The sequence below is a fragment of the Rhyacophila brunnea genome, unplaced genomic scaffold, assembly GCF_057557595.1.
Source record: "Rhyacophila brunnea isolate RB1 unplaced genomic scaffold, BYU_Rbru_1.0 scaffold_6, whole genome shotgun sequence".
Classification (NCBI taxonomy): Eukaryota; Metazoa; Arthropoda; class Insecta; order Trichoptera; family Rhyacophilidae; genus Rhyacophila; species Rhyacophila brunnea.
This window is the reverse complement of record NW_028233276.1, coordinates 35860992-35881524: the sequence shown is the minus strand read 5'-3', so window position 1 is coordinate 35881524 and position 20533 is coordinate 35860992. Positions and strand designations below refer to the sequence as shown.

The window sequence follows — 20533 nt, the reverse complement described above, 5'->3', positions numbered from 1 at the left end:
TCCCCTGTTATTGTTTTTCCTTTTTCCAAATAGTCAACGAAAATAATTTCACGTGCATCCCAAAATACAGTAGCCATAACCTTACCAGCTGATTTTACGGTTTTCGCCTTCTTTGGACATGGTTTGCCTTCGCAATCCACTGCTTTGACTGTTCTTTCGTCTCGGCAGTATAGTGGTGTATCCATGTTTCATCTACAGTCACAAAGCGACGAAAAAATTTATCCGGATTGCGTTGCATGAGCGACAACAGGGCTTTAGAGGCCACCACCCTATTGCGTTTATTGTCGACTGTGAGCAAACGCGGCACCCATCTTGCAGAAATTTTTTTCATGCCCAATTTGTCATGTAAAATAGAAATGACGCTACCTTTTGAGATCCCTGTAACCTCAATTATCTCACTCAACTTTAATCTTCGGTCACTTAACACCATATCGTGGATTTTATTGATCATTTCTGGTGTAGTCACCTCTACAGGACGTCCTGAGCGTGGTTCATCCTTTGTTGATGTACGACCACGTTTAAATTCATTTAACCAGTTATACATAGTTGCAAGTGAAGGAGCAGATATGCCGTGAACTAAATCCAACTCATTTTTTATTTCCTTTGCTGTTAACCCTTTTATATTAAAATGTTTAATAACAGCTCTAAACTCCATTTTCTCCATTTTCCATTTTTCCATTTTCCACAAGCAAAATTTTTTTTTAAATGTACGAGAAACACACAACAACCCGACCAATCTGATTGAAACTTCGCAGCATACTGAATCGGTAGTGCCGCTGCATGAAAACAAACCGCTTACAGTAGTAGTCGCGCCACCTGTCGGCTTTTCTAAGGACTTATTGACCCACCCTCGTACATACACCTCATAGGCGTAAAACCCACTTAACGCAGCAAGTAGGGCTCTCGCGCAAAATTTCACAAGTGGCGCGTAAATCATCGAAAATACAACGTAATCAAATACGCCAGCGCACACTGGATTTGACGACGCATTGTGCCCGCCTGCCCCATGAGTCATCGTTTTTTGGCTTCTCAGCGATACGAATTAACGAAAATACAACGTAGTCCATTTATTGAAGACGGCGAGCAAAATCACGCTCCTGGCAGCGTCGTCGATAGACCGGCGAGAAGCCATTATTTAATAACAGTGAACTCTTTGTTTAGTTATTGCGTATCCGATATTTCGCTGGTATAATGATGTCATCGTGAAAATTAATTACAAGCCCCGAGAAATTTAATAATATTTTTATTGCTTTGTTATGAGAGACGCTGATAATAATAATTATTTTGTGCTCCGTGAGCCCCTTATTACATGGGTGAAGGGTAATGCGCGGGTGGGAGGGGGCCTACTTCGTAGAGAGCGCACCGAGCGCCGCGTTGGTGGGCTTTATGCATACACGACATTTTGAAAAGCGCCTTTGTCAATAACTATTATTATCGTGTTTTGTGTCCGGTTGCGCAGGACAATGATCATCAAAGGTGTCAGGAGTGCTCTGCGCGCACGAGCCATGTCGTGAACCATTCGTGTGATCATAGCGAAGGATTTGTTTGGTACCAGATTTGGTCGGCGATGACAGACAATCGGAACAGGGGAGAATGCTGCGTTTCAGGAATATTAAGTATAAAATATACCGTTAGAGTCGCTAGACGGTTCCATGTAAATTTTAAGAAAATACTTGTACTAATGGAAATTAGCTGACACCATCACGCTGGTTCACATAATCAGAAAAGCATTCTGATTGTGTCGACACGGGCATTTGTACGAATTTAAAAATGCGTGGCAGTTAACTAAAATTCAACGAGATATAATATATTTTGTAGATCGATACGTAGACTACAAGACGGCACTTGTAATTCATTGCGTAAGCCGCTGGTTTTTTATTCGGGGGCTCTGGGTTCGATCCGGTGAGGTCACAATATATTTATGTGATTTTATCAAAGCCTGTGTGTTTGTGATTGTTTCACTTCTATTACGACATACACTACTGTTTAAACTACACTACTGTCATTGAGTCTCGTGGACGGTTGTAGTATTTATTATAATATATAATACATAATTATGAAAATTGTTATATGTAAAAAAAAACATATTATTTACATTCATCTGTATGTGAAAGATATGTGGTTATTTTTGACATAACTACGAATCAAGTTAAAATTAAAACAAACAGCTTTATTGCAACCTTATTACTATTATAATAATTAGTAACTATGAGTATCAATTATTAAAAAATGTAAGTGACGGAGCACAGAACAGATAATAAATAGAATTCCGATTGGCTATATATACCAATACAGTAAATTTTGACACAGGGATTTGAATGTGAGTGTCCTACGAAAATAAACCACGCATTATAGGCGTGCAATAGTATGTGTAATACACCAATATTAAATGAGTCAATGCATAAACCGAGAGCAATTGTCAGTATTCGACGTATGACGTATTCTTGACACGTGTTTAAATTTATCCCGTATTCTTCCTTACTCCAGATCGGTTGCTTGCTTCTCCGTACCCGTTAGGTATTTTAGTTCCCATTATTTCTGTGTTCCCTGTACCGGAGCCATCCATAATGGCTAAAGAGTAGTAACCGGTCACGGATTTTACCTACGGTAGGTACCTCTAACTATTGTATTTGTTACGTCCAATTACCTTAATTAGCATTATATGACATAAATGCATATTTTTAAAATTCGTATAAATTAACGGATCGGTAAAAAACTGAACGATGACAATTTCATTAAATTTGAATAGTTTTGTCATTTTTGAATCGGCCTTTTGGCTTCAGCCATTTTACTTTCGTACCGGACACGACCGCTAGATACTGGGATACAGGTCGCCAATAATTTGCACTAAGTCACGGATTCATCTAAGTAAGATTTAGTGCCGCTAATTAAGAACGAGCAAGTAGGCAAATAGCGATGGATTCCATTGAGTTGTGGCTCACAGGCAAAAGCTTTGCAGGAGGAAATAGGTCTCGCCGTTGGACGGGTCGTGACGACCTCCGTACGACCTCTACCCGCGGGCCATTCGCGGGTCACCGATTCAAGTGACAGTCATTAGAGGTGCTTCTTCAACGCGATGGAAACAAGCGTGCATAGACAACAATAATTAATAATTTATTGTGACATTCATTAATGGAAATCTTGGCACGACTTGTTTAATCCAAAATTCAGCGATTTCCGACATACAAGTAAGTACCATAACAAAATGTCATTTGACCAAACATCTCTCCACAGTCTTGTCCGCATTGTTGCAGATATAGATCATGGTCTTCGTGATCAGTTCCCATTATCAATATTTTACATGTACGTTCTGTCATACTGTATTTGCTATGTCCAATGACCTATGACCAAATTATTTGTCTGTGAGCTGCTGCATCAGCCTGGTGGAATTACTCGATATGCTATTACCCCACCGAAAGCTTCTCTCAAACTATTTTGAGAGTATCGTTTGTTTTCTTTCACTACTGGCATAAAATAAACGATCCCTTCGATTTTTGAAATTCAGAATTTGCTATCTTCCCTGTCTCGCCCTCTCGTACACATTATGTTAAATACGTATAAGATACTCCCAGGCTTAAGGGGGGACATGCTCGTCGAAGGTCAAAATTGAGTTTTTATTGTATTTTCAAACCATGATCCTGGACACTCCTTAAACGTTGTAGATAATCTATTTATATAATTTTGAAGCCTTATTATCCTTTATAGTTATTTTAAACATTTGATGACTGCATAAAGTATTTTTGTTACATATAATAGTATTCTTTTAAACCTCTCGCTCTAATGTTTTAGAATATAGTCATATTTCGGTACATAACTGTGCAGTGGTGTTAAGATTTTTTACGTTTATTAATTTTTAAACGCATTTATGAAACCATTAGTATAATTTATTACGAGATAATTTTTGTAAAATATTCACGATAAAAAATTATATTAATAATCTCTGTGATCCCAAATTTGACAAGAATTAGGCATTTTATTATTCAAAAAATCGGCAAGATTAACACATTTGAAGATGATTCTAAAGATACTTATTATAAGCTATGTCTTTGACCATTTAAGTGTAATAAACATCTTATGAATAATGATTGCTTTATAATAATTATTGACCTAAGAATAAGGTAGTGTTTTTTTGAAATACGCCATTTCTTTTGTCATTCCCTAGTGGTTACGCTACAACATACGACCGTAGCCATAAATTGACAATCTATAATTAAAGTAGGGAGTAAAATTATGTTAACGCGCGTGTTTGAACATGTACCGAACCGATTTATTTTTTATTTATTTTTAAACGGTACGTGTTCAAACACGCGCGTCAATATAGGTAGTTTTTTTTTAAATACGCCATTTCTTTTGTCATCCCCCAGTGGTTAAGCTACAATATACGGCCGTAGCCATAAATTGACAAACTAAAATTAAAGTAGAGGTAAGATCATGTTAACGCGCGTGTTTGAACATGTACCTAACCGAAAGTTTTAATAATTATTATAAAGCAATCATTATTCGTAGGATGTTTATCACACTTGAATGGTCAAAGACATAGCTTATAATGAGTATCTTTAGCTTATAATGAGTAGCTTTAATGAGTACTTTTTGTACCCATTTTTTGAATAATAAAATGCCTAATTCTTGTCAAATTTGGGATCACAGAGATTATCAATATAATTTTTTATCGTAAATATTTTACTAAAATTATCTCGTCATAAATTATACTAATGGTTTTATAAATGCGTTTAAAAATTAATAAATGTAAAAAATCTTAACACCACTGCACAGTTATGTACTGAAATATGACTATATTCTAAAACATTAGAGCGAGAGGTTTAAAAGAATACTATTTTATGTAATAAAAATACTTTTTGCAGTCATCAAATGTTTAAAATAAATATAAAGGATAATAAGGCTTCAAAATTATACAAATAGATTATCTACAACGTTTAAGGTATGTCCAGGATCATGCTTTGAAAATAGAAAAAAGCTCCATTTTGACCCACGCTGAGCACGTCCGCCCTTAAGATTTTTTTAAATAATTAATAGCAATTATGTGCATTTTACAATTGACATGAAACTGATGCATATAAACTATTATTTCGGTACTTGATGGAATTTGAATTTAAATTCTAATTTTGATATGATAAATAAATTTTATTTAATTGGTTAAATGTATTATTCCTCGTTCCACATGAGATCCATTCATACCTACCTTTAAATGGAGTATAAAAATTTTAAGCCAAATTTCGTTACATAACATGAAATTTTATTTTTCAAATTTTTTGTTTGTGGAACTATACTTGTTAGGTTTTAAATAAAATAAGATTTTGCTTATTTTGAAAAACTTACATGAGTTATAAATTTAAAATAATAAAAATAAGCGTAAAAAACGCTAACTCGTGGACAGCGGAGAGCAGAGTCCCATAATGACGAACTTTAAATTTATTTCAGAAACCCATGTGCTATTGGATTTTAATTTTATTGGTTTCTAAATGTGGCAACATCGGTAATAACGTAACTTCATTAGTGTGATTAATAAACATTGCTCCGTAAACGGTATAGCAAATTTCTACTTAATTCAGGATGTACTATTGTTGAATATACAGTGGCTTAAGCTTAAGGGACCAAATTTCTGGAAATACACCAGGAAGTTATTGGATTCGAGGACCACGCTAATTGTGATGCTGACGACGCGCGACCTGCCTCGCCCACGCGGAAAGCGCCACACTAACAAGAGATTCGGATCTCAAGACACCAGACTCCCGACTCCCATTTCACATACCTCAACAATCATGCGCATTCCTTTTATACTAATTCGATTGTATCATTTTACCTGGATTACCATGTCAACGGTGGAATTTACAATTACACTCGATGGATAATTCCTAAAACATTTTTATCATCATAGACTTTTAGAAGAATCAAACGACTGTTAGTATAATTAACATATTATTATCAATGATTTAATCATAGTACTATCGATTAAAATATACAAAGTCATGCAGTTACGTATTTGTTTATAAACGGCGCATGCACGTTGGAATACAATTTACATGTAATGTTTTATACTCAAAACCTAAGAATATCAAGTATCAACACAATATAATATACTCGTATTATAATTTATTCGATAGATTCTAAGCAGACTTTTTTGACTCAGGAACAGAGAATTCGTGAAGGTATTGAACATGTCGATAAACAAACTATTTGAGAGAGAATGATTCCTGCACGCCAAACACTACTGTTTAACTGAAATTTAAATGTAGCCAATGGATGTTAGTCGTTCATCGCATCATTTTTCCATGAACCAAACATACTTAACAACGAAGACAAGGAAATGAAACCTATCACAAATACGCCTACAGTATCACTATAAAATCCGTGTAGGTATGGCGTGAATATGTTGAGAAGTCTAAAAACATCAATTCTCAGGGCTTGTAAGGTTGGTTTTCTGTGGTAAATCATGAATGTTTTTAAATTTAGGTTTGTTGAGAATTTACAAAAATTTTACTACAATTTAAAATCATCCAAAACAATATATTCTGATTTACCACAGAAAGCCAAACCTACAAAGAGCTGCTCTGAGAATTGACTTTTTACAGTTATCAACATATTCACTCCATACACGAAAATTATGTGTATATCAACTCAATAGGCACTATATAGCAACATGGTCACTTTATAATCCGTTAGAAAGCCTGGGGGAAATACAGAGACAGCGAAATTAATAACCATGTGAGAATGAGCTAGAGTAGGCTTTCACCTACCAGGAGATCCACTCCAGCTGATAATGAAAGATTGAATTTTTGTTAGTAGACGAAGAAATACGGCAAGACTTCTTCTAGAAAACTTTTATTTTAAACTATGTATTTAAATTAGGAAAAAACAAATGCATTATACTTACTTCGCTCTTCTCCCTAGCCCTCTGCATGATCCTCTCTTCTATCGTCCCCTTGCAGATAAGTCTGTAGACAGTCACCTGCTTCGTCTGACCCAGCCGATGGGCGCGGTCCATCGCCTGTTGGTCGACCGTGGGATTCCAGTCGGAGTCGTAGAATATCACCTGTGAAAATAAATAAAATTAACGTCAATATTGCTACAAAATTTGTATATATATGACTATAATATTAGGAAAGAATTTCAATATTGTCGACGGTTCTGACTGAAAGAAGTTCGAACAATTTATTGGTGTGGTAGATGTAAAGATGGAAGACAACGTGATTACACATACTATATTTGTTATAGTCTTGACAGTGACATAAAAATTCTATTTGATTTGAGTTTTGTATTGGTATGAAAGTCAAAATACCTATCTACTCAGCAACCAATTTTCAGAATTATAATTGAATGGAATTTTTGCACTAATAGTTTGGTATATCTTTTCCTTATGAAATAAAGAAATTGAAGCTATCGACACTCCGCACTCCTACGGTTCAATCCTACGGATTACTTCGTCGTAGCACGTGTCCGGAAACATGTGCGTATGTAGTTTATCACACCGTGAAATGTTGATCGGAAATATATGGCCGTATATAAAACACCGCCTAACCTCTTTGGGTCTTCTAGTACTGACATAAAATTCATGTCTTAATAAAACACGGTTCTTGTCGGTTTACACTTCACAGGAACCTAGCATCAATTTTTTTTGAAAATAGCCGATATACTGGATTATTTATTAGGTTAGGTTAGGTTTTCATTCTTGAATTCACGAATTTTGCCAAAATCAGCTATGAAAATTGAATTCATCTTCAAATTGAATCTAATAAAATTGGAGACCGGATAAGACTCTTTCCGATAAGAAAGCTCACGGCGAACCGTGCCACGGTGAAATGATTTACGTACAATATACATGTAACCGTCGTAGCTAACTCTCCATCACTCGCACGATGCTACAACCCGTACATACCTACCCGCTGTAGAGTTGACATTGCAAGATGCACAGGACGGTACCACTGAACCGAAGGAAACGGCGCGACCTTGCACTTGCCCCCCAAAAATCGGATTGTGATATTATGGTAAAGTAAACTTTCAAAAATGCCACACATTTATTTTTGATAAGATATATCTACATAATATTATACCTAGGCATTTCAACTGAGCTCACTCAGAATTTCAAATGAGGTAAAATAAACAGCGTGCGGTATATTATTATCCAATGCAGAGAGTCGGTCTATTCGCCCCTGGGGCAAAGCACAATAATAGCTATCATTTCACATTAGGTGTTAATTACACACGGCAACGCAAAAAGCTCCCTCGGTGAGTAAAAAACTACTCGACACATACTTTTTACAGTTAATTATACAAAAAAAAAGATTTGTTGAATGATTTATACGTAGATGGCGTATTGAAAGAGTCCTGGCAGATTTAGTCCGGCCGCCCATTGAATAGGGCAGGAGCAGGGAACTCAGGCAGGAGAAAAAACTATATATGAACCCAAAAATAATAAGCTGTTCAACAAACGTAGCATACCTGGTATACTTGCAATCCCGTGTATTTTACCACATTCTTCTTAACTCGTATTCTTGTTTGTCCGGTGGTTGTTTATCCAGTACAAATCTTGCAATCGATTTTTAACTAACTTCCCGACTAGCTAGACATTTGAAACTTTTAGAATTTATCAGAACACGATGCCAATGCATTCTTTTAATACTTTTAGCCATCTTTAAGTAGAATTGAATTCATTTTCAGTTAATTATGTTTTGTATGAAAAGTAATTTCGGAAGAAATCCGTAATCCAATCCACTATTATTGGTTGCTAAGGGGGTGGTACTAGCAACTAAATTATTAATATATACGTGCGTTAACTATGGAAATCAAAATGACATTTCAGTATTCTATATTTTTGTTTGTTGCACAAAATAGCAAAAAAAAATTTTTTTTTGATGACAATTGCCTTATTTGTCCTAAATTATTAATACATAGAATTGTCAAGTTTATATGATTCAACAGAAAATTTAAAAACGTGGTATATAAAAAGTTCTTTTTACCTTGTAATTATCTTAATTTAGATTGGTTTTTGAATATAAATAAAACATATTTTTGAAAGAAAAAGAACAGAAAGAAAATGATTCTTTAGTACCTGTATAAAAATGTACGAAAATTGTCCTTATAAGTACATTAATTCTTTGATTAACTATGAGAAAATTACATCTACTTTGCCATGTCTTATTTATATCTAGGTTATTTTAGTAAACACCATTGTTTTCGATATAAATAGACAATATTCCATTTCTTCGTAATAATAGAGACAATGCTCATTTGTTTTCATAGGATGCTTTTGATATTTTCATGATAGCAAAATCAATTGTTGTTGGATACATTTCATGTTTTTACCGATATGCTGATGCTGAGATAAAACACGAATACTGTTCAACGCAGGCCCTTCGTAGCAGTGTTGCCATCTTTTTCTATGCTGATTATAGGACAAAGGCATAAAAATTATAGTATTTCTGAAAAATATATAGTACAGGAATATTTTTCGTCTTGAATCCTTTAAAATTATAGTATTTTGGTATATTTGGCGTAAAATTATAGTATTTCACATTTTTCGCGGAATTAAAATTATAGTATTGTACTATAATTATAGTACGGTTGGCATCAATGCTTCGTAGACAAATAATGCAAGATTTGCTTCAAACTGTTTTAAACAATTGATAACGGCAAATATACCAACTAGAATGATGAAAATAATATAAGTTTACCTATCAAATATTAAACATATTATATAATTTTGAAAAACACTTTCTGAGAGAATATATTATAACCAATAGAAAAAATCTTTTTTGAAAAAAAGTAAGCCAACCCGACGGGGAATCGAACCCCGTATCTCCCAGGTTTACGCCCTGATCCGTGCATTACCACTATGCTACGAGGTGACATACTAATTGCGACAAATTTTAACTATTGGTCAATTTTAATACCTACTCATCAGTGCTCTTCCAAATCAAGCTACTTTGGCAATCGATTTTTGTTTCTTAAGGTTGTACCTCAGTTGAGGCACGGTCTAAAAAGATCGTGGCTACGCGATGCGCGGATTGCGGGTCGCGGGTGCAAATGACGCATGCCAAACGAAATATAATTTGTCATATAAATCCAACATACGTCCATTTTATGTTCTGTTTATTGTTTTATTAGTAACAATAATAATATATTAATTGACATGTTTTCTTTTTAAAGTAAATGGGTAACGTTTTTAGTCATCTTTACACGATTTAAGAATTAACACGCCCGTCGCCATTACGAAACAAAGTGACGTGTTTCCAGCTCGACGTTCTCACTCAGAATGCAAGCGAGTCCAAAATTTCGTCGCGCCTATGGTTAAAATTATTTGCCGTTTCACTGATGTATCACCTTAAATCAACGTAGGTAACTATTTACTATTACTTTGATTACTAACCGACGTCATGGAATTTCTCCAATATTTTTTAGATGTAACTACTTGCACGTGCTAATAATTTATAATTAACTATTTCTTTTATTCAACGAATAATTCACAAGATTTAAGAAAATCTATATCATTCTGATTATTGAACATATATAATTTTGAAAAACACTTTCTGAGAGAATATATTATAACCAATAGAAAAAATCTTTTTTGAAAAAAAGTAAGCCAATCCGAATTATATATGTTCAATAATCAGAATGATATATTCTTAAATGTTGTGAATTATACGTTGAATAAAAGAAATGGTTAATTATATATCAAATATTAGATAGGGACACCTATCAGACGTCATTGCCAAATGAATAAATCTATAAAGAGAAGACGCTTTTGGAAGCCATCATCCATCAGTTGATATGATGGTAGCTGTTCAGTTGCTATTGATAATTATCACCTTTCTGGGAGTATTCAGTGACGCAAATAAATCACAAATTAATGGGCAATCTGTACACGCTGGATACATTTTTAATGCCCAGGTGATTTCACTAATTCTGATAAATGAGTCTACGGACACTCTGAATGGGCCGAATCAATGGCGAGAGAGAACTGTGAATATGATTTACGGCTATTGATGAAATAATTACGTTGCGAATGGCTTACATGTGTCTATCATTGAATATCGGTTTGTTAAATATACTAAATCTCTTATTTTGTGCACCATTGAATAAAAATGCTCGCGTATTATGCATTACTTAGTGAATAGGACAACTTCAAAATTGAGACTATACGGAGTGAGAGTGAAAATGAAAACACAAAATGAATTAAGTATTGTAAAAGGTGGCATAAATAATGTATAATTCAAAAATTTTATTATTAACTAAGATCTATTCAGCTCCATTGTCAATTGATTCGATTGGGCATTTTCAATCACTAATATTTTAGAATGTATCTAATTAAAATAAAACAAAATTACAGTAGATACCAGATACCAGTGGCGAAGGACCGCCATAAACAGTACACACTAAACTTTGTCAGTCATACGTATTATTGTTTTCGTTGAAATAACACTACAATTTACAGATGGTGTTGGTTAGTTTAAATTTCAATTAAACCCTGCAAAAATCAAGCCATAATAAATAATAGTCGAAAATTCTCGTTTATTTATAAAATATCTAAAATTATCAAATTAAATCATTTTATTTTATAGATAGAATAATATTTTTTAACTATTATAGTTTGGGTTAGACAGGGCATAATGGATTTAAAAAAAAAGAACCAACAATATGTGTAATATGTATTCTTAATCCAACGAAAACAAATAAGTATGAATGAAAAAGTGTGCACAATTTCGACGTATCGTTCAAAATATACCAAAAGTAATATGGTTTGGTTTAGGCAAAGTTTAATTGATTTAAAAAAAACTAACCAACACCATCTGTAAATTGTAGTGTTAGTTGAATAAAAACAAATACGTGTGACTGACAAAGTTTAGTATGCACTATTTAAAGCGGATCAGCCTGGAACAGCCTACCTCCACTCTTCGCTACTACCAGAAACCTACTAATTAAGTATCTATGATATAATATTAATCAGGACTGATTTCGTTCACATTTAAGTAAATTGTTAATTGACACCTTTTACAGCTATTTATTTATACACAGTTTAAACGATTATTTAATACGACAGGAACTAGTATTGTCAAAAAAAATGTTCGTCCCATTTTTATTATAGAATTCAAATTATATGGAAAAAATATACAAATATTGGTACCGATCGACAAGAATAATTTGATCATAAACCGAGCCCTGCAGTGTGTGGTTGAGATATTGATTATTTTTAGTTTCAGGTAAGAAAGAGATAGGTACGAAAATGTTTAACATGTCATTATGCAATGTTTGAATAGTGATTTTGAATTGTATTTCCAAATCTGCCCTTATCGTAGAACCAGTCATGACAAATCACTGGTTTATAAAACTATACATACATTCCACTATGACGGTGAAGTACAGTCCGACGTGGCATTGCTTTGCGAATAATTAGAAGATTGATAAATTAACCCTAGTGACAAAAGGTTTATTAAAATTATAGCCATTATCCACCGCTGTGGTTATTCACTAGCAGCGCAACGCCATGGTAGATACAAACCTTTCGAATAGTTGAAATGTATATACGATGATTATATCCATGCCATGAAATATTTGCGAATCTTTATCAACAATCATTTATGGTTGTTTTTACAGCACACGAAGTCTACATTAAAATCTACATAATATGGATAGTTAAATAATCAATAAAATACCAGAAACCCATAAGAAAGTTATGGTTGTAGGTTGTATTATGTTATATCCATCCGGTAGTAAAATGTATGAAAGCATGGCGATTACTATGTTGATCCGCACAATTTACGGGGGTAAGTTGAGACATTTTCATGGGAGGCACGTTCCAGTAGTAAACGTTTTCAAGAGGGCGGGGGATGAAATCACGCACAACCCCCCCTCATTCATGAATTCACAGGAACTATTAAATTATCACAGTCGCTTACGATCAACGAAATATATTATACTTCCGTATACTGCATCAAAAGCTGTAAAATTTATTTTATTGGCATGGTCGTTGAAAGCTTTTGATTGTATTGTACAATATAAAAAAGCTTTTGTTTATTTGCAATAATATTACATCATGATTTCATCTAAAAAAATTATACTTCTTTCATAAACAGTTAAACAAACTACAAACAAATAAACAATAAGAATTTTTTAGAATACGATCAGAAAAGTTAAACAGTAGCTATAAATGGTCTAGGACGATTTGGCGCCGGGCAACTGGCCGCCACACAATTAGAAAATAAATAGACGTTAGGTACTTACAGGTACTTTAAAAAAATTATATTTAATATTATTATTTGTATTTAAATTATTATATTATGATTTAATAGTTGGTGAGAATTTAAATATGCACACGTAAATAATGATTTAATCGTACATATGTTTATGTTCCAACGAAAAAAGAGTTTTTTATTTTTATATAAAGCCTTAGGCCTGGTAATTCTCAATCCGCAATAAAAAACATTATGTTACGAGTAAAATGAATTAAAATTACTAAATAGTAGATAGAAACTGATTAAAATTCCTCGTCTACGTTCTGTATACGTGTCTACGACAGTGCGGGGTCCAATTGTCCTGGCGTCCAGTTGTCCCATTCCCTCTATAAAGGAATTTAAAAAAAGTTGTCAACAAATCAGAACTTAATTCCGCTTCGAACAAATTATTTTGCATGACTCAGAAAAACCATCTCTTTTCTATGAGAAGAGGACAAGTTCAAATTGTGCTTCAAATATTAGGTATTGAGTTTTTGTGGCTAAAATTTTAATTATTAACATATAGCAATATAAATTAATAATTAATTAATACACGCATCGATGGCAATAAACTGCGAAGTTTAGTGATCATGTTGCAATAAGACGAAATAAGATTTTATAATGGGGATAATGTTCATTATATCTACATCATACTCGATCGGATCATATGTTATGTGCCATTCAAATTTGTACCGTTAGTTAGTCAGCCAGTGGGTTCGACCGACTCAAACATGTTACATCTTGTTAGTTTCTTAAGTTTTTTTGCATCATATTTATTGTTTCCTTCCTAGAAGTATTCCAGAATAACAAACACTCTACAGCTGGACGTCTCACAAGAAAGACGCATTGTGTACCTTGTAATATTCAACTTTGTATTAAATCTTCAGTAATAATAATTGTATGTGATTTTGTGTTATAAATCGGAATAAAAGAAAACGTTAAATCTAATTAATAATATCTTTTAATAAAACCAACCCATAACATAAAATTGGTGTCAGGAAGTGTGGATAAAGCTAAATAACGTGAAATAAATTAACGATGAATTCAAATTCTTTAAAAATAGCAAGAATCCTAAAAATAAAACACATAATAATATTACGTATAAACTAATTGTTTTTTTTTAAAGTACATCGTTGTGAAAAACGAACGGAAATTAAAAATCTAATTAATAATATAAAGTTGTATATTCTCCTAAATCTTCAAAATCATTAAATCAAGAGTCTTCAAATATCTTCAAATTCCTGAATTCGACGAATAATCTCCAATTCTTCAAACTCCAATCTCGAATTCGTCAAACTCAAATCTCGAATTCTTCAAGCACCAACTCCAATTCTACAAGCTCCAACTTCAAATCTTCAAGCTCCAGCTTCATATTCTCAAGCTTCATATTCTCAAGCTACAGCTTCATAATCTTCAAGCTACAGCTTCATATTCTTCAAGCGTCCATCAGATCCTCAAGTCTCCAAGTCTTCAAATCTCCAATATCATCAAGACATAATCTCCGAGTGTCAAGTGCTTAGTGTATATAACAGTGACAGTGTAAAGTGTAGGTATTTATTCTCCACAACAGAACGGTAAATTAATTATTCATTCATTTATATGAAAATTATCAATAACTACAATAATACTATGTCGTCACTAAGCTTAGATACCCTGATGAAATTTATTTCAACCTTCGATGGAGAAAGGAAAAATCTATACCCATTTCTTAATGACTGTGATACGGCTTTTGAAATATGTCCGAATGAATTAAAACCCGTCCTGTTAAAATACATGATTCACTGCGTAGTAGGTAACGCCAAATATACAATTTCGAATTATAAATTTGAATCTTATGACAATTTCAAATCTTTTCTAAATACTACTTACGGTGAAAATAAACATACATCACAATTAGAATTAGAACTCAGAAATTGCAAACAGGATTATAAAGAACCTATTATCAAATTTATTCAGCGTGTAGAGAATTGCAGAAATAACCTCATCAATGCAATCAGACTTATACATAAAGATGACGACGAGTTAAAAGGTCGGATTAAACAAATCGAGGATAGCGCTCTAAATACCTTCATGCTAGGAATCCATCCTCAAACGTCTATGGTAGTTCGATTGTCTAAGCCAACAACATTAACAGAAGCAGCAAACGTGGCTATAGACGAGGATAAGATTTTAAATGATTTCAAAGGTATGCACATAAACTATAAAAATAATAATCATAATCAGTCACATCATTGCAATTACAACAATCAAAATATAAATCAGTTCAAAACTTCAGTAAATAAAGTGTGCAGGTATTGCAAAAAATCAGGACACTTAATCGAAGAGTGCAGAAAACGACAGCACAATAATCGTTTTAAAAATAATTCGAATCCTTCTCAGCTTCAAACTAATCAAACAAATCCAAATGTTTCTTTCGATCAATCTCCGCAAAATTCACAAAATTCGCAAAATTATCCAAACACTTTAAACTTCCAGCACTCCAGGAGACCTGCCTCCTCCCGGAACGTGCAAAGCATTCAGGCAGAATATTTTCATTAGAACCAAGTACAGCGTATGTTGAATTTCCATATACAGAAGAAAAAAATCTAAAATTATTGATTGATACTGGCGCCGACATCTCATTAGTAAAAATAAGTTCCCTAGATGGAAACGAACTTGTTAATGAAACTGAACTCGTCACGCTCAAAGGTATCGATAACTCTCCGAATCCAGTAAAAACTATCGGAACAGTTAATTTAACATTTCCTTTAAAATATATGCAAATTCGTCATACTATTCACATTATTCCAAACCATGTCACTAATGTTCCTTTAGACGGATTACTAGGTCATGACTTTTTCGTCAATAATAATGCGAAAATTGACTATGAAACTAATACATTACATATACACGATGAAATTATTCCTATATTCAATAAAATCAATAATCCTATGTATACCTTAAAGCCCAGATCTGAAACACTTATAGAATTAGTTGTTCGAAATCCTGAAATTAACCAAGGTATAATACCAGATGTTCAAATTCTTCCAGATGTATTCCTATCACGTGCTCTAACTAAGGTACGTCCTGGAAACAAGGTATATGCGACCGTTCTTAATAATAGTGAAAAGTCGGTTAAAATATTGTCTAATCACATATACCTCGAACCTTTTAATGAACACGAAAGTTTTCTTTACTTTGCAAATACTTTAGAATCTTTAGATAATAATCCATCGCGTAATCAACGAATTCAAAATGAATTACGATTATCCCATTTAAATACGGAAGAAGCCAATTCAGTTTTAACATTATGTCAAGAATTCAATAATATATTTCATTTAGATGGTGATTTATTAACCCATACAAACACTACGCATCATGAAATACCTGTGACATCTCAAGTACCAATATATACTAAATCGTACAGGTATCCGGAAGTACATAAGACAGAAGTTAAAAATCAAATCGAGAAAATGCTTTCGCAAAATATAATAGAACACTCCAATTCACCATGGTCCTCGCCTCTTTGGATTGTACCTAAAAAAAATGACGCATCAGGTAAAAAGAAATGGAGAATCGTTATCGATTATAGAAAGCTTAATGATGTAACTGTTAATGATAGTTATCCGATTCCTAATATTTCCGAAATATTAGATCAGTTGGGTCACTCGAAATATTTCACAATTCTAGATTTAGCCTCCGGTTTCCACCAAATCCCCATGTCTCCTAAAGATTCAGCTAAAACTGCTTTTTCCACTGATCAAGGACATTATCAGTTTTCTAAAATGGCTTTTGGGCTTAAAAATGCGGTATCGTGTTTTCAGAGACTAATGAATAATGTTCTCTCTGGTTAACAAGGAATTAAATGCTTTGTTTACTTGGATGATATTGTAATATACGCTGACTCCATAGAATCCCATTCTCAGAAACTACGCGAAATCTTTCAACGCCTTAACCAGCACAATCTTAAACTGCAACCGGATAAATGCGAATTTATGCGTCACGAAGTTGCGTACTTAGGACATATCATTTCCGAAGATGGAGTTAAACCAAACCCCTCAAAAGTCTTATCAATTACAAACTATCCCAAGCCTAAAAATACCAAAGATATAAAATCATTTCTTGGTCTCGTAGGATATTACAGAAAATTTATTCCAGAGTTTTCAAAAATTTCTCAAAATCTTACTTGTTTATTAAAAAAGGATGTAATTTTCAAATGGACTAAGGTTCAAGATGATGCTTTCGAAACATTAAAAAATAAATTACTTACTGAACCAGTCTTACAATTTCCAGACTTCACGCAACCGTTTAACCTTACAACGGATGCTTCAAACTTTGCTATAGGGGCCGTATTATCACAAGGACCTATATCCAGAGATCTTCCTATAGCATATGCATCTCGTACACTAAATAGGGCTGAAACAAATTACTCTACGACTGAACGGGAGTTACTCGGGATCGTTTGGTCTTGTAAACACTTCAGACCCTATCTCTATGGCCGAAAATTTAAAATAATCACGGATCATCGTCCTCTCACATGGCTTTTTAATGTTAAGGATCCCGGTTCTGATGGCGATTAAAATTAGAGGAATACGATTACGAAATCATTTATAAACCAGGTAAATTAAACTCTAATGCTGACGCTTTGTCCCGAATCGAAAATCAAAATACTGTTCTTGTAAATAACCCATCTACCAATAATCCTTCATATTCATACAATGACTTTCTCGAGAAACAAAATGAACATTTCAATGTCAACTTAAATGAAATCGACGAATCCCTTCTAAATCAAAAACAATCAATTGCGCACTGTATTTCAAATGATAAATCAATGTCCAAAGGGATAGCTTTAGAAATAAGTACAATCATTACCAATCATGATGAATTAGTTAGTACACATTCGAGAATAGGAGATGTACTCGAATTAAAATTTCGTAAAAATAATATTTACCACTTAATCACAAAACAAAATTTTTGGGAAAAACCAAACTATAATTCCGTTTTTCTGGCATTATCAAATTTAAAAAATATTCTTAAAAATAACAAAGAACCAAATATTTCATTTCCACGACTCGGTTGTGGTTTGGATAACCTCAATTGGGAAAAAATTAAAAAGATTATTCAATATGTTTTCAATAACTCAAATATAAATATCACTATTTGTCATAATACAATAATTAACCCTAATCACAATGAAATTCCACAAATACTTAAGGAATACCATGATTCTCCTTTAAGCGGACATTCAGGATATCACAGGACCTTGAACCGTATACGACTTAAATATCGATGGACTAATATGCAAAAGGATATTAAAATGTATATTAAACAATGTGAATCATGCCAAAAAAATAAAATATCCCGAAAAAACTTAAAACAGCCCATAGAAATTACTACCACCAGTCTAAAACCATTTGAACGTATTGCTTTAGATATAGTAGGTCCTCTACCTTTAACCGAAGGTGGAAACAAATATATATTAACCCTCCAAGACGATTTAACAAAATACTCTCAATGTTACCCAATCCCGAATCATGAAGCAGTAACCATTGCAAAGGAACTAACTTCAAAATTTATTTGTCAATATGGAATTCCAGATAAAATACTTACCGATCAAGGAAAGGATTTTACTTCAAATATTCTCAAGGAAGTAGCCAAACTTTTTAAAATCGAACAGATACAAACTAGCGCATATACGCCTACCAGTAATGGATCTCTAGAACGAAGTCACGCTACTTTAGCTGATTATCTAAAACATTATATCTCTCCGAATCAAACCGATTGGGATGAATGGCTTCCATTCTCCATGTTTAGTTATAACACTACTCCGCATACCGCCACAAAATTTACACCATTCGAATTAGTTTTTGGAAATCTACCAAGTTTGCCGACAGCTCTAAAAACATCTGAATTCAAGTACACATACGATTCATTTATCGATAATCTTAAACTTAAATTAACGAAATCACATGAAATAGCTAGAAACAATTTGATAAAAGGAAAAGAAAAAACTCAGATAAGGTATAACAAGGACAAAACATTAAGAACATTTGAAATCGGTGATAAAATATACTTAACCAATAACGCCTCTAAAATAAATAAATCAAAAAAATTATCTCCTAATTTCCAAGGACCTTACGAAATTGTCAAGGTTAACAGTCCGTTAAATGTTACAATTAAGGTTCAGAATAAGTTAGTTAAGGTTCACACAAATAGAATTAAGCAAGCTAATTTAGATCCCTCACAATAAATAATCTCATTCAAAGGATTATGTTATTATTTACTTTATTATAATATGTACTAATATTAAGAATTTTATTGTTTTTCTAAATGTAAAAAAAAAAATATATACCTGTATGTAATATGACTTCAATTGTTCTAAATCTATTTGTCACACATCACAATCTATTGTTCACAACAAAATCTATTTTCGAAAACCAATGTATTAATATGATTATAATTTCTTTTAACCAAACTCATGGTAAAAATTGTGTACCATAAGTTTATTCTTTTGAAGGGAGGTGTTATGTGCCATTCAAATTTGTACCGTTAGTTAGTCAGCCAGTGGGTTCGACCGACTCAAACATGTTACATCTTGTTAGTTTCTTAAGTTTTTTTGCATCATATTTATTGTTTCCTTCCTAGAAGTATTCCAGAATAACAAACACTCTACAGCTGGACGTCTCACAAGAAAGACGCATTGTGTACCTTGTAATATTCAACTTTGTATTAAAACTTCAGTAATAATAATTGTATGTGATTTTGTGTTATAAATCGGAATAAAAGAAAACGTTAAATCTAATTAATAATATCTTTTAATAAAACCAACCCATAACACATATACTTAATATTTAAATCTAAATACTTAATATTTAAAAAACAATTTTTAAGTGAAATCATCAAGGTATAATATATACTTTATACAATACTAATAGTTTTTTTTACAATACCCTTATTTTGAATATAATGCATTTTTTTATATATAGAGTATATAACATTGTATAATGTAATCACTGCATGTTGGCCATTCGGCGTAAATACCTCAATTTATTAAACTGATTATTTCGTTGTAACTATTCACCCAATCATTTTGAACATATTATTATATTGATTAAGATGGGATATCCTAGGCTTGCCGGCAACACCGAGTTAAGTTTATTTGAGGCTTTCTAGCGATTAGTAATGCGGAAAATAGGCAAGTATATAATTTGATTTAATATGGCGTATTGAAGCCCACGGTGGCCGCGCGGCATAAGCGTTGGACTACAAAGCCGTGGGTCCCAGGTTCGAATCCTGGGTCTGGCAAGTACAAAAATTGTTTTTCAATT

At 33.1% G+C, this 20533-nt stretch overlaps 1 protein-coding gene across 1 annotated transcript in view; it reads right to left on the bottom strand.

The window, feature by feature from the left end:
• The window catches only part of Ino80 (chromatin-remodeling ATPase INO80), a 175928-nt gene that overhangs the window by 48612 nt on the left and 106783 nt on the right, over nucleotides 1-20533 (bottom strand). Inside the window, exon 21 of the mRNA XM_085956528.1 lies at nucleotides 6893-7051. Coding sequence (XP_085812654.1) covers nucleotides 6893-7051 — 159 coding nt within the window. The remainder of the gene's footprint in view (nucleotides 1-6892; nucleotides 7052-20533) is intronic.